Here is a 14,055-nt window from a genome sequence, read left to right as displayed (position 1 = left end):
CTCTGCCCCTCGTGGCTCTGGGCTGGGCGCAGAACCCCTCTGGTTTCCCCAAATTCCCGCCTCCCACCCGGGAGCTCTGGGGCTAAGGAGGGCAGAAAGGAGAGGGCACGGATCCCGAGCCATAATCAGCCCTGCTGCAATGTGGTACCATTTAGGAGGCTTCCCCTCGGCCTTCTTTCAGGATCACTTGTGAAAATTGTGAATATCCGTCCTGAGTAAGGATTTCCGAGACTGATGGGGCGAGCTTGGGGGAAGTATCAGGTTTAGTGGGGGCGGAGAGAGCGCGGGAAGACTGAAGCTTTGTTTACAAACAGTTCTGTGGTAGAAGACTTGGGGGCAGGGAGGGGGTAGAGAAAGAAGCGGGGAAGTGGTCCAGCGGTTCCCTCCTCTGTTAGAAGCCCTCTCCCCAAGGAGAACGAAGCCAGGGAGCAGAAAGCCCCCATGCCTTTCAAAAAGTCGTTCTTAAGGATTGTATAAAACCCAGACGCCACTGCCCCATTCCAGGCGCCCCCAACACTCGCCCAGAAGTCACAAGCCGTTTCCTTTATCTGCACGGAACAGCGACCACCAGTGGCTTTAACTTGTTTAGGGTCAAAGACTCCTTTCAGAAAGAAAATGCCGATCTCTTCCTCCTAAAAGACAGTGCTCTTAGATTCAACTTTGGATTCCACGGTGCTAGAAGCCCTTGGGTGGCCAGCTAGCCTGGGTGTCGCGCTGGGGGACTGGGCTCTCCAGAGACTGGCGGTCTCTCATAGGGTCATGATACCTATAGCAGCCCCAAGGAAGCCTCCCCGAGACCGGTCTTCCCTGCCCACCTGGGATTTTCAGGGCAGGCTGCCCCCAGTCTGCACTACGCACACCAGTGCAGACGAAGGTGGAGGCCCAATCTCTCCAGCCGCCCCCCCCCCACGCCCCAGGCGGGAGTTCCCCTGGCGGGGACAGGTTTGGCAGTGATTGCCACATTACAAGATGTTACATTCCGCCCTGGGGCTTGGGGCTGGGTGAGGCGGGGGAGATGTTGTATTTCAGGAGGAAAAAAAAGAGCTGGCAGGTCTTGGAGGAGCAGCCTCTGGGCACCTCCACGTGAGAACGCTGGGTCTCCTGACAGATCTTTCTTCCTGGAGTGGCTCTGGCTCAGGCTTCTCCCTCTTCCTCCCCGGCCAGAGCGCAAACATGTCTTAGCATTCCCGGGATTCTCCAGAGGCCTGGTACTACCGGCTGAGTTCCCTGTCTGGTCGGGCCCAGCGCTAGGAGCCGGGGAAGGTGGAGAATGGGTCCACAAGGCGGGCCGGGTCTCCAGGGAGAGGATTACAACTTCAGGGAAGGAGAGGTGAAGGGAAGCGGGACGGAGGGTGTGCAAGGGTGATCCCAGGGGCAGACTCGGTACCGCACCGAGCAAGCGTAGCGGACTTTCCACACTCCCCCTTCTCCCCTCGGAATTGTGGGCCAGGAGTCTCGGACTCCCAAAATATGATACCATCGCTCCCAGAACAAAGGGGATTTTGGCCCCGCGGCGGGACTGAGTCCCGACTGCACCTAGCGGCGGACAGGCTCTGGTTGGCTTTTCCTGCCGGGCGCCTCTGCGTTCCTCCTCCTCCGGGACACTCCCCTCCCCTCCCCCTCCCTCTGCGGGTCTGGCCTTGGCTTCTTAAAGTCGCAGGGTGTCTCAGTGCCCGAGTGAAGCGCCGCCCAAGTGAGGAATAAGTGTTTGCGGGTGTGGGGCGGGGTACGCAATCACCCAGCAGCGGAGACAAAAGAAGAGCCTAGGCGATCGCGGGGCGGGCCTGGAGACCCTTATCTCCTTCCTTCCTAGTTCCCCCCAACCCCTAGCAAAGCCTCCAAATAGCAGGCTTGTGTACTGGAGCGCAGGGTGGTCACTGCACTCTCTCCCAAGGTGATCCACGTCTGGCACCAACACCTTAGCCAGATTCTCCTGCCCCCAGGGTCGGGCGGGCCCATCCCAGGGGCCTGCCCATCCAAGGGGCCTGCCTCTCAGCACTGGGAAGTAGGTTTGCAAGAATCCGGAAAAGGGGCCGAAGGAAGGAGGAGCAGAGAACTAGACCAAAAAAGAAAAGCGGAAGTGGTGGGAGGGGGATTTTGTTCACTTTCTTTCTCAATTGCTGAGTTCTGGGTGGGGGCCTGGGACCTCCCCGGCGTCCAAGCCGCGGAGAACAGGCTCACCGCGAAAGAGGGAGAGATTCTCTCCTCGACGTGTTCACGGGGAGGAGAGTAAAAATTGGCCTTGGGTGGCCAATTTCTTCATTTGCCCTTATTAAAACAAAAAGCCCAAGAAATTCAATTAAAGCCACCCTGGCCAAAGCGCTATTTGAGGCATGAATGTCTCCCCTAAAGCTGCAGCAATCATGTGGCATTAGAGACTTCCGGAATCCTATAGCCAACCTGAAAAATCCCAGACCCCCTTTTTCCCTAATTTTTGCTCTGATCTGTAATTTTATCCACATTTGCACTAGTTTGAGCATTCTGGCTCTCCCATCTGAAAGCCTGCAATTACTATATAATTCTTCGCAATTTCAGATGTCCTAATATGGACTGTAATTTTTGCGCAAGACAATTTCCTGCTATTTCAAGCATCAACATTGTCAAAGTTGTATGTACATAATAAATGGGAATATCAATGCATAGTTTTTAGCATAACATCTTGACTCCTCGATAATTATATCCGTTCGGAGCCTACGCAGAATTAGCCTGAATTGCATGGTAACTGCTGCTGCTTTAAAATTTTTAAAAATTACTCATAATTTTCCCAAAGATTACCAAGATCTCGAGTGCACAATGTCATCAGCGTAATGAAGAGTAAACATTTATGCTAATAATCTGCAATTTTTTTCATCAGCTATAAAGACAGAGGCTATATAGCCGAAAATTTCAGTCCTATTTGCAAGCGCAGCGCTGCAAAAAGCCTGCGGCGCTCGGAGGCGCCTGGTCCTGGGGACCTCTTTCCACTCTTTACTCTCAGGATAGGAGGATGGGGCCGGGGAATTCTTTTTGGTTTTCTGGTTTTGGTTTGCTCTGGTATGGTCGGTTTTGTGTTTTCCAATTTTTCCTTTTTTCCCCTTTTTTTCTTTTTCTTTTTTGCTTTTTCTTTCCCGTCATTCTCCCAGCCAAAAGCCGCCTTCGACCCTTTTGATTTGATGTAGCAAAGAGTGTGTGTCCAGATTATCTGAAATTGACACTGAAGAAGGTAAGGGTGGAAACCGGTTTCGTTTTTCAGAGGGTTGGAAGGCTGTTCTGTGCCCGCCGCAGCAGCTCCCGCTCCGGTAGTAGGAGGGTGGGGGAGTGATTATGTATGCACCAGCTAATTCTTCCATCAAAACTTCTTGTCAGCGATGTCAGGATTATTTTTTTTCCTTTTTATAAAAACACTTGATGTTTCAGGAAGTGTTAATCCCTGAAGATTGGGGGATGAGGGAGGGGGTAGGGAAGCGGTGGGTGGGGATGATATGTTTCTTGAGCCTGGGGAAGGCACCCATGTAGAGCCGGTTGCTTGTCTCCACTGGAGTTGGGTTTGTTGTGGAGCTGGGGACAGGAGGCGGAATTCTTTGATGCATGAGAGAGACAGACCCTTAGACCTTGTACTGCGTTCAATGGAAGTTCCTAAGACCATGCAGGATGAATGGAGAAAAGTTTGTTTTAGCCTATGATTTCAAGGGTGTTTAAGCCAGCTTGTGGGATGACAAAAAAATAGAGAATTCTGAAATTGGTCTTTAAAAGACATAGAAAGAAAGAGATGGATACCTGGATAAAGCTTTACAGGTGGTGGGGCGACTGGGTTGCTTCTTTTCTCCCAATTTTTCTTGATCTAGTATCTCAGGTTCTATATACAGTACCCAAACCTACCTTTCCTCGGGTAATAGAAGTTGCCAGTTCTTCAAAGGGAGAGATTTAGTTTCTTCATCAAATGACAATGAATAGATTCACTTCTGTGAATATAGTGATACAAATTTAAAACTTTTTGTGGCTCTTTAAACTAGTACAGATGGAAAAGACTAACCTAGCCCCGAAACAATTTCCCAGAAGAAAGAAAGAGAAGAAAATGAGGTGATCAATGAGGGAAAACTGTGAACTATAAATGTTTCAGTTTCATATTTTAAAAATATTGCCTAGATTTAGGATCTGGGTTCTTCCACAATCAGCCTTCACCACTCACTGGACCACCCAGCCCACCCAAGCTTATGAAAGCCAAGACTAGTGAGGAGGGGGCTGGGGACTGTTGCTTCTACTCCCACCCCCACCTCTAGCCCCTTTTAGAGCTAGTGTGTGTGAGAGAAGATATTAAAGAGGTATCTGTTGTTTGGCAATTTTGCTAAGTCTGTCTTCATTACTTTGCCGCTGTGCATTTGCTAATTTGGAGGCCCGGCCATTGACAAGCTTGCTCCATACACCTGCAAGCAATTTGCCGGCTCCGGTACCGGAGAATTGCAGAGATGGCAGCTCGCACCTATTTGATTTTTTTTTTCCTTTTCTCAATGCACAGCAAATTTGGCTTTCAGTGCGTTATCTCTTTTGTTAATGCAAAAAGATTCCCTGGGCGAAAAAATTGCTCATAATTACCAGAGAGATGGGGAAACTGCATTAGAATAAATAAACCTGAAATTACTGTAATTATGTTGTGTTTGATGGGCCCGGCTTGTAATCAAGAAGAGAATACAGTGAAATGATGCTGACCCTCTTGGGTTTGCAGCTGTACGCGCACTTTGGGGTCTTTTTTTGCAGAAAAGAGTCATTTTGATAATCATTAAGCTGTGTGTAACCTATTTCAGAAGTGTTTTAAAATGAGGTTCACATTTTTTGAACAAGGGAAAAAAAATCCCAAAATTGCATTTTGCCATTACAGACTCATACATAAGGAAAGGTTGTGTTTTCTAAGTGACAATTGTTAAGACATAATATTCGAAATCAGTATTTAATCATTATAATGAGGTATTGTTTAAATATAACCACCTTTAGATTATTCATAGTTTAATTAATATACTCATTATGAAAATCTTTGAATCGGATATTTGATGAACTACTTGTCAGTAACAAGGCAGCATTAATTAGGCCTATATTGAGATTAACATTTTTTAAAAGTACAACCGCTTATAATTATAATAGAACCTAACTAAAGACCGCCTTCCTTGAGCTAAAACTAATAATTTCTCTATTTGAACTGTTAGCAAGAGATTATTAAATTAGTATAAGCTAATATCTCAAAGTATTAAAATTGGCTTGACCAAATAGATTTTGCCTGTGGCTTGAGCCCTTGAGTCCTAGCTGTTGTCTGGGGAACCCGAGTTAGAGGAGTGAGAGAAATCTCCCCTTAGCAAAGTCACAAATCCCGAGGGAAACTGAATCCAGAAAGGCCTCTGCCCAACTCTTGGTCCCAGCCTGAGAAATGGTTGGCTCTCTGTTTTGAGGCCGGTGAGTCGGCCCCAACCTGGTCTCCGGGGTCTGATCTCTTCATTTGCACTCTTGATTCTGAGGGCTGCCAGGAGAGGAAAAGTCCCAATTTCCAACTCAGAACCAACGTAGAGGTCCCGGCTTCATCCTGCACTACCTCCCCTGCTTCATCCATTACGTTGCCCCCTCCCAAGCCCCGCCATGTCCTCCTCCCCTCCCCAAAGGGCGTCGGAAGAACCCGACGCATCTGATCTTTCACCATCACCAATTGAAAAATGGGTGCTTGTCACAACACAGATCACTGCTTTCCCAGCTCTGCTCCCCACCGCGCGCTGGAAAGGGCCCCCCAAAGGCGGGGGGCCAGCCCCTGCCGCAGCAGCGTCGCAAGGCGGATGCGAGGGAAGCGGGAAGCGCTCCTGGCTGCCTGTTGGGACCCGCAACTTTCCGAAGCTGCCTCTGCCGAGTCTGGGGTCAGTGGTGAAGACTGGGGCTGGTCAGGAGCACGGGCCACCAAGCGGAGAAGGGAGTCAGTCTGGTTTTAGTCTGTGGGAACCCGCGTTCTCCTGGAATGAACTGAATCCCAGCTCTCTACGGAAGGTTTCTCTATAATGACCTGGCTTCCGGACTTCAGGGCTACAGAGGGGTCGAAATGCTTCATTTTGGTCAGCTCTGGGTTCCTAGAAGTCAGTTGAGCCCACCTACCCCTCTCTTGGCACTTCCACTTCTTGGATGGGTAGAGAAAAACCCATGATCATTAGGTAAAAAGTGCCTTTCTGCTTTGAAGGGGCGCGGGTGCTTCCCTGGGACTGTGCCTTGTTTCCAGGAGCTCACTGATGGGGGTGGTCTGACAAACTATCCTTCAAGTCCCGTCTGGCGGTCCCCCCCCCCCCGCCCCCCATAGGATACACTGCCGGTAGGCAAAAGCGGAAAGCCAGATGGAGCAGAGTATAAGAGCAAAGCATGGTGTCCCTTGCTTTCAGGCTTCCCAGAGGTGGCTGGGCATGGAGGGAACTCCAGTGTCTCAGCCTTTGAACTCTGCTTTCCTTTCCCAGCCACATCTCACCTTTCTTTTGGTTTCTGAGGGAGGGGCTGCCCTGCCACACCTGTTCCCCAGCCCCCTTCCCAGACCTTTCCTTGGCACTCCATCCCCATCCCACCCACTCAGGTAGAGACCAGATACCTTGAAGGCTGAGCCAGCAAGTCAGGTTAAACAGGCCTATTGGAGCACCCCACAGGCCCTGGGATGATATTGATTTGTCTGGAGTTGGGTGCCCCTAATCCATCCCAGAAAAGTTAACTGTCCCCTATTATCTGTATAGGAGATGGGAGCTTGGGCCCATCCCCTCATCCCACACCCAGCACAGGAGACAGCAGTTCTTTCTTGAAACCATAATTTTACTGTCTCAAAGAAACTTTATAACTTATTTACAAAGTTCTTTTTTCCCCCAAGATACAAAGCAATAAGTTAACATTCTCAATATAAAACTAAACTTTGACATAGAGAACACAAAACACAGTTGATTTCAATTGGTCACATTTTCCAAATTTCACAAGTAGAATGTCAAGATTCTCATTTCACAAAGCATCAGGTTTTACAGCCACACACAACAGAAAAAAAAAAAGCTAAGATTGTGCAACATGTTTACAGAACAATAATAATAATAATAACAATAATAATATGTACAACTATTAGATCCTGCACTGGAGACTATGCCTTCAGGGTGGTGACTGGCATTCTGTGGTCAAACCTCTGGGGATTGTTATAAAGCTGTTTTTGCTTTCTTTAAAGCCCTATCGGGATTAGGGCGCTTGCTCACTCTTGCCTGTTTTTTCACTGCTGCACATAGGTCCTGTCTCTTTCAAATTAGGATTTTCTTTTAGTCCAGGCAAAGCGACTAAGCGCGTTGTTCTTCCCGAGTTGACAAAACCCTACTTAAGTAGTAAAAAAAAATGCGAATAATTCAGCTTCAACCACTCCATACCAGCGAAATACAAAAGTTACTGTATAAATTAAAATTCACTGCGTCCTCCTTGTTCGTTTTTTCCGGGTGAATTTAAGGTAAACAGTGCGTTTGGACAGTGTGCGCTCACACTCCACAGAACCTGGAATTGGCCAACACTCAGCCTCAGGTGAAGTCCATTTTTTCAATAAATAAAAACCCCTCCCTCCAATTTCCCCCAATTCTCAAACAAGCTACACAGGTGGTCAGGTAGGGACTAGGAGAAGGCCTGAAAGGACAAAACGACCCAGGATCCGGAGATGGGCGGCCCAGGGGGCCGCGTGTGGCTCAGACCTGGTGACTTTGCAGTGGCGGCAGAATAACAGCAGACGACGAGAGGATCTTTACTCAGCGCACAAACAGAGCAAAAGGAGACAAGAGACGGACAGGACAGAAAAGAACTTTTGCTTTTTCTACATTGTTTTTGTTTTTCCTGATAGTCCCACAAAGCTGAGGGTCGGAGGGTGGGATCGAGCGGGTTTGTCTTGCTGCTCCGGCTGTCTCGGGTGACCATAGCTGCGCTTCCAGGCCACTCTCCAGTCACCGCGTGGCCCAGGACGGGATTCCGGCGAGAGTACTGGCGCTGGGGAGTCGCTGCGTCGGACCTCCAGGGACTCCACGGAGGAGGCGGGCGTCATGCCTTCACTGTTTCTTCTTTCCCTCTGGCCCTCCTCCGGGCTCAGGGCACACAGACAGGGTGGATGGACCTGGAGGCGGGAGGGGCCCGGGCCAAGGGAGACGGGAAGGAGGCGGGAAGGTGCGAGTGGGCAACCTCACATGAGTTGGGGCTGCTGCATAGCTTCTTGGTGCGCGGAAGGATACCACGACGTGTAGCTGGGGATGTAGGAGCCCGCGCTACTGCCTGAGCTCTTCCCGGAGGAGGAATTAGGGTTCCAGCCGGGTGGTACTGGTGGGGAGCCTGCAGACAGAGCCCGGCCGTTGGCTAGCGCGCTACCCTCCAGAGCCGCCCCGCCCTGCTTCATCAGCTTCTTGAACTTGGAGCGCTTGTTCTGGAACCAGATCTTGACCTGCAAGATCGGACAACAACGTGACTCGTGATGGGATCACTGAGTCTACCTAGGTCTACCTAGGAGGAGAGAAGTGAACTACAGGAGAGCAGAGATAGGAGCCCCCGCTGCCCTGCGAAGGCTGGCAGCTCCCTGCTGCGGGAGCAGAGACGTCCCTCCCTCGGTGAAAGCCAAATACTATAAAGCTGGACGACCGGCGCTGGCCACCTCTTGAGCAGCTCTCTGAGAGCCAGGGGGGCGTGGTGGTAAGGGGCCCGCAGGGAATCAAGGCCCAGTCCGACCTTGGCAACTTTGGATAACGCAACACCTGCACAACACCTCGCAATTCTAATATCAATATCAATAAAGAAATAAAAAAAAAACCTAGATAGGAGTGGAGAAAATTTATTTGTAAATCGACCGCCTTCTCTTTGCGCCGTCCTTTTTGCCCTCGAGTGAGTTGGGGACTGAATGAGGAGGCCATAAAGTTTTGCTGAACTTTTCTTTGGATTGAAACCAACCTTTCCCAAGGGTCTGTTTGCTTTTCCCAACTCCAATCCAAATCCCGGGCCGGACGTTGGAAACCCGCGCCAGCCGCGGGCAGAACCGCCCAGAACTCCCCGGAGTCTTAGAGAAATCCAAAAAGGAAAGTCTTGTTTCCTCTCTAGAGTTTGGGCCTTGGGAGGTGAAAGGGCAGGGGAAAGGATCCCCAGTGCCACAGGGTGAAGAGGGAGACCAAGGCGAAGGCCCACGCTGCAGTGATTAGCTATACACTTTAAAGGCAAAGGAGGGATTAAGTCCTGCGTCTATTGTTCCAGTTGTTCGGGCACGTGTGACCTCAGATCCCCAAACAAAACGTCTGGGGCAATCTTTCCTGCTCCCTAATCAGATTGTCCAGGGTCGAAGGACCAGGCGGCAGGAAAGTCGGTGTACAGACAGCAGCGACCGAGCTCGGGCAGAGAGAATGAAGGTGGATGGGGACTGGGACCCTGGNTCACGAGTCACGTTGTTGTCCGATCTTGCAGGTCAAGATCTGGTTCCAGAACAAGCGCTCCAAGTTCAAGAAGCTGATGAAGCAGGGCGGGGCGGCTCTGGAGGGTAGAGATGTGTATAAGAGACAGCAGCTAGCCTGGGTGTCGCGCTGGGGGACTGGGACCCTGGGTTAGGGAGGGAGGGAGGGAGGGAGGGACGGACGGACGGACGGACGGACGGACGGACAGACACACACTCACACACACTGACACCTCGAACCTGAAGCCCAGTGAGCTAAAAATGAAGCCCCGGGCTCAGGCCCGCAGCGTGAAGCCTGCTTGACGGAGTGGCAGCGGCGAGGTACCTGAGTCTGCGTGAGTCCCAAGGAGGCCGCGAGCTCCGCCCTCTCGGGCAGAGCTAAGTACTGAGTTTGCTGGAACCTCCGGTTCAAAGCCTGCAACTGCAAACTGGAATAAATTGTCCTGGGTTTGCGGATCTTTTTCCCCTTGCCATTGAAGCGCACTTCACCGCCTTCCACCACCGTGCTCTTCTCGGAGTCCGCCCCTGGAGGGACAGCAGAAGCGGGGACTGTTGTTAAGGCAGGGGCCGCTTTTAGTGTGGAGAGAGGAGAGCGAGTAGCTACCGAGGGGACAGCAGAGGCTGGGCCAGGGAAGAAAACGTTCAAGAAACTGAAGCCTGGGAAGTGTCCTCCAAATCCGAGGGCCGGTCCCAGGCAGCTGCAGGCGGGATGGGGCCGTTCCCAGGAGCGCAGCTATTGCCTTTGCAGGGGAAGTTTGCTATTTTTGCAGGCGGTAGTTGAGGTTTAATTACCCTTAATTGCATACATTGTTTATAGCGCTACGCAATAAATAATTAGAGACTAATACGTGCACATGTGGGTTTCTGTTTTCCAGCAGGGCATTGTGTGCTCGGCGCACCGAGCCGCTCAGAGGCCCAGCCAGTGCCCGGAGACGCTCTCGGATTTATCCTTTGCTACATGGTTGCGAATTGGGCGGATTAAAAAAAAAAAATTCTTTGCTATGACAAGGATCCACAGATTGATATCCGAAACCTCTACTGCTCCCGCGCCCTCCCCACCCCCACCCCACCTCTCTCTGCCCCTCTCTCTCTCATTTTCCCTCTCTCTCTCTCTCTCTCTCTCTTCCCCCTCCTTTTCTCTCCCTCTCTCCTTTCCTTCTCTCCCAGGCTAGCGCACGTACCTGGGTCCTCCAGGCGGCTCTGGGCGAGGCTGGCGCTGCCCGGGTAGGACTGCACCGAACTGATGTAGGGACTGGACGCGTGGCTGCTGACCGAGTTGACGTAGGGGTAGCCCAGCGGTCGGGAGAAGGACGAGGCCGAGCTGTAGGCACCGTCGGGCTGCGAATGGCCCGCCGAATGTAAACAGTGCATGGAGTAGTGCCCGTGGGACATGGGAGAAGGAGACATTTGCTGGTTGGGCGGCCCAAACTCCATAAACACCGCCTTGCCCGACACGGGGCTGTTGAGACTTTCTGGCATGGTGGTCATGGTCATCTCTTCTCGCGGGGTCTGGGTGTGGGTCTCTCTCTCTTCTGCTTCCCTTTAGGGGTCTCTATGTTTCTCAGGACAGGAAGGAACCCAATTTAAGCGGAACAAGGGTTTTCACTTTCCATTCATAAGAAAATGGAGTTTGTCTCTTTGAAAAGTCTAAGCATGATGCTCCCGAGCTCCCCAAACTCGGTTCAAAGCTTTGACTCAGCCAAGGTCATAAATATTCATGAGCTGGCGGAGCTGATTGGTCCGCTGTCTTGCATAATCACCGGGGATTGGTCCGAGTCGCTCGGGCTCCGCTGGACTAGAGCCGGCAAGGCGGCCCGGCCTCTGGAGGGACTGTTCCACACTTCCCGGCCCGGGCTCCTCTGCAACAGAGCGCGCGTTGCGGGACGCACAATAGGCTGCAGCGTCCGCTCTGGGACCTCGGAGGCCCGCAGCTCTTCAGCCTCCCACCTCCCTTGCGTGCTCTCTTCCCAGAAACCAACCAGCTGCTCCCCGCTGTCGCCCGCTTCCCTACTGTCCCCACTCTTCGTCCGCCCCCAACGCGGAGAACTCAGGACCGCTTCTCGTCACTGCTACCCAGTCGGGTGCTGAGCTTAGGGCGGCTCTAGGGTTTGGTCGCAGCCTATGGATCGCGGAGTAGTGCACTGAGGGGCGACCAAGGCAGCCAACAGAACTGCAGTCTTCTTGACCGTCCTGTGCCTAGTTCAGAGCCCTCCCGGCCGCGCCTCCCTGGCCCAGGTCCGCTTTGCCACATCCCTGGGGTCGGGGTTTGAGGGCCCTCCAGACCAACTCACTCGGCCGCCTCGCCGCTGCTGCCGCCGCTGCTGCTCCCAGGGGCCAGCTCGCATCGCTCCAGGCCCAGCTGGTCAATCCAGCTCGAGGCTGCACCGGTCTGATAAAAGCAGTGCGCGTGGAGAGCCAGGAACCCGCGCTTCTCCTCCCAGGAAAAGCGGCCGCACCGCCTCCTTCCCCCAACACACACACCCTCTTTCCCTCCCAACCTTCCAGCGCCTCCCCCTCCCCTCTCCACTCCCTCTGAACCGTGCGCCCCGGGCTCACTCGCCCAGAGGGCGCGGCACTGCGTGGAGCCGAGAGGCCGATCTGCTCAGCTCTGCCCGAGCCGCGGGCGCCAGGTGGTCATTTTTTGGCTTCCCAAGGTCTGGCGAGAATACCCGGAGGTTAGGAGTCCTTGGAGGACATCGAAACCCGCGGCAGAACCAGGCCTATGTAAGGCTTGAATATCTGTGCAGTCATATCTCTCTTTGTCGCCCATTATTTTAATTCCAGTGGCCAAAACGGACATCAGTGGGCCTCGGAGCAGGGCTGGTTGAGGTAACAGTTGCCACCGGTGCCTCGGTCTTCTGGGATGTTAGATACAGAAAAGCGCACAAAAGGCCCCCGTGCCCCCACTACTACCACACAGCCACCCCACGCGGCGTGGCGCACACTATGTTGGCTGCTAGGGACTGTTGGTCCCCCATCTCGCCAGCCCTACGGTGAATCCCAAATTACTTTGTTAGATAATTAGAAAGTGTTGATAATTATTTCTTTCATAATTTAACGGTGTGACGGGAACGGGGAAATGATCTTGTGAAAGTTCACACGTGCAGATGTATTAGTTACTGATTCATTTGATTAAATGGTAGTCTCAAGTGCTCAGATCCGCAGCTGAAGGCTCCCCATTAGCATAACACTGATGTTTAATTTTCATACGCATAATTAGCCATATATTTAACACTAATAGCAACATGCAGCCTTTCAGCGTTAAACAGCCGGGGATTTGATCTGGCCTGAGCTGAACCTTCGCTACCGCACCTTCCCCTGTCTGAAGTGTGCAATGATCACAGGACAAACCTCTGTAATCAAGCACATTTTGGCAGAGGGAACACCAATAAAAATGAACGTTCAAAACAAATTACATCGGTGCTGTCGTTACAGATATTAGTAGAGAGGGGGTTTCTCTCTCTTTTTAACTTCTGTAGCAGCAGCTCCAGCCCGCGGAATTCCTCTCCATTGAATTAAGGGCACAGTGCTGGGGCAGAAATATTTCAGGCAGCCTGGTTGGAGCAAAAAAGAAAAACAAAAGCAAAAAAAAAAAAAAAAAAAAAAAAAAAAAAACCATTTTTCTTCTCTCACAGATTNAAAAAAAAAAAAAAAAAAAAAAAAAAAAAAAAAAAAAAAAAAAAAAAAAAACAACCAATCCTCCTCCAAACCAATAACGGGTTTGCCAACGCTTAAAAGATTTTTTTTCCCTCTTAATCACCAAACCACACGGTGAGGCTTTGTAGCAACAACCAGCTAATGACTCTGCCACTAGACAACTCCTGGAGCCTCTTGGCTGTCTTGATTTCCCTGTCGCACTTGTGGTTTTAATTGCTCCTTCCTCAAGCCTTTTTTGGGGTGTTGGAGTGCCACGCTGTGCGCCCAGCACAGCCGTTCGGATGCAGCCCAAGCCCCGGGTCTCTCGCGCTGGCCTTGCAGGCCCTGCCCACGTAAGTGATCTCCATGGCTGGCGCGGGGTCGAGGTTGGGACCGGGGAAAATCAGAATGTTGTCTCCCTGAGTTCAGAGAAAGGCATGAAGAAACCCCCGAAGACTCGGCCGCCTAGGGCTAGTTTATCCCAGGGAATTGAAGGAAAAGGGGAGGAGAGGGCCGCACGTTACCAGTCTTCCTTGGTGCTGGGTCTTTACATGTCTATGAGGGGAATGGTTGAGTTCCCGGTGCAGGGGACCAGGCTGGCTCCTGAAATAAAGGTTTGGCATGCACTCCCTCGGGATAAGGTTTCAGAGCCTAGCTTAATTTAGAATTGAATTGTATATAGGCAAGGGAATGTCTATCTATACTCCAGAATTCCCACCCCAGAGAAGCAGGTTTGGGGAGAGAGGCTGAGTTACCCCCTCTACAGTGCAGCCAGCTGGGCCTTAGCTCCTCAATGTGCAATGTTATCTCTACTCTCTGAGTGGATCCCTCCCACCGCCCCACCTCTAAGGCTACACCTGTTCTAAAATGCCAGTTTGCTTAGACCTTTGTCCAAGCTCTGAGAAGAAACAAAATTCTATTGATACTGAAGTTTTGGGATTCTGAGTAGAACCTATTGGAGTCACCTCAGGACCAGTCCTAATGGTATAAATCTAATCACA

The 14,055-nt window shown here is 51.5% G+C and overlaps 2 protein-coding genes across 3 annotated transcripts in view; one reads left to right on the top strand and one right to left on the bottom strand.

The window, feature by feature from the left end:
• Positions 1-6,774: 6,774 nt before the first annotated feature.
• Dlx1 (distal-less homeobox 1) lies at positions 6,775-11,512 on the bottom strand. 2 transcript variants are annotated; one of them, XM_015478986.2, is made up of 3 exons: positions 10,600-11,512; positions 9,744-9,943; positions 6,775-8,428 (listed from the first exon to the last, which is right to left on the bottom strand). In XM_015478986.2, the coding sequence occupies exons 1-3, from the start codon at positions 10,910-10,912 to the stop codon at positions 8,174-8,176; spliced, it is 768 nt and encodes a 255-aa protein (XP_015334472.1). In that variant the 5' UTR covers positions 10,913-11,512; the 3' UTR covers positions 6,775-8,173. The 2 variants fall into 2 exon arrangements, with proteins under 2 accessions (XP_015334472.1, XP_015334473.1); XM_015478987.2 differs by lacking the exon at positions 9,744-9,943 and having other exon boundaries at positions 8,206-8,428; positions 10,600-10,913.
• Positions 11,513-13,341: 1,829 nt separating this feature from the next.
• LOC107136651 (calcium-binding mitochondrial carrier protein Aralar1) overlaps positions 13,342-14,055 on the top strand; it is a 224,861-nt gene continuing 224,147 nt past the window's right edge. The window contains exon 1 of the mRNA XM_048812484.1: positions 13,342-13,407. Within this exon, the coding sequence (XP_048668441.1) occupies positions 13,357-13,407 (51 nt within the window). The 5' untranslated portion in view covers positions 13,342-13,356. The remainder of the gene's footprint in view (positions 13,408-14,055) is intronic.

The sequence above is a fragment of the Marmota marmota genome, unplaced genomic scaffold (assembly GCF_001458135.2).
Source record: "Marmota marmota marmota unplaced genomic scaffold, marMar, whole genome shotgun sequence".
NCBI lineage: Eukaryota > Metazoa > Chordata > Mammalia > Rodentia > Sciuridae > Marmota > Marmota marmota.
The sequence above is the reverse complement of the archived record's forward strand: the minus strand, read 5'-3'. Positions and strand labels throughout refer to the sequence as shown.

Coding starts and splice junctions, on each gene's coding strand:
- Dlx1 (XM_015478986.2), bottom strand. CDS start 10,912: ATGACCATGACCACCATGCCAGAAAGTCTCAACAGCCCCGTGTCGGGC. Junction 9,944..10,599: donor GAGCCGCCTGGAGGACCCAG/GTACGTGCGCTA, acceptor CTGTCCCTCCAG/GGGCGGACTCCGAGAAGAGC. Junction 8,429..9,743: donor TGGGACTCACGCAGACTCAG/GTACCTCGCCGC, acceptor CCGATCTTGCAG/GTCAAGATCTGGTTCCAGAA.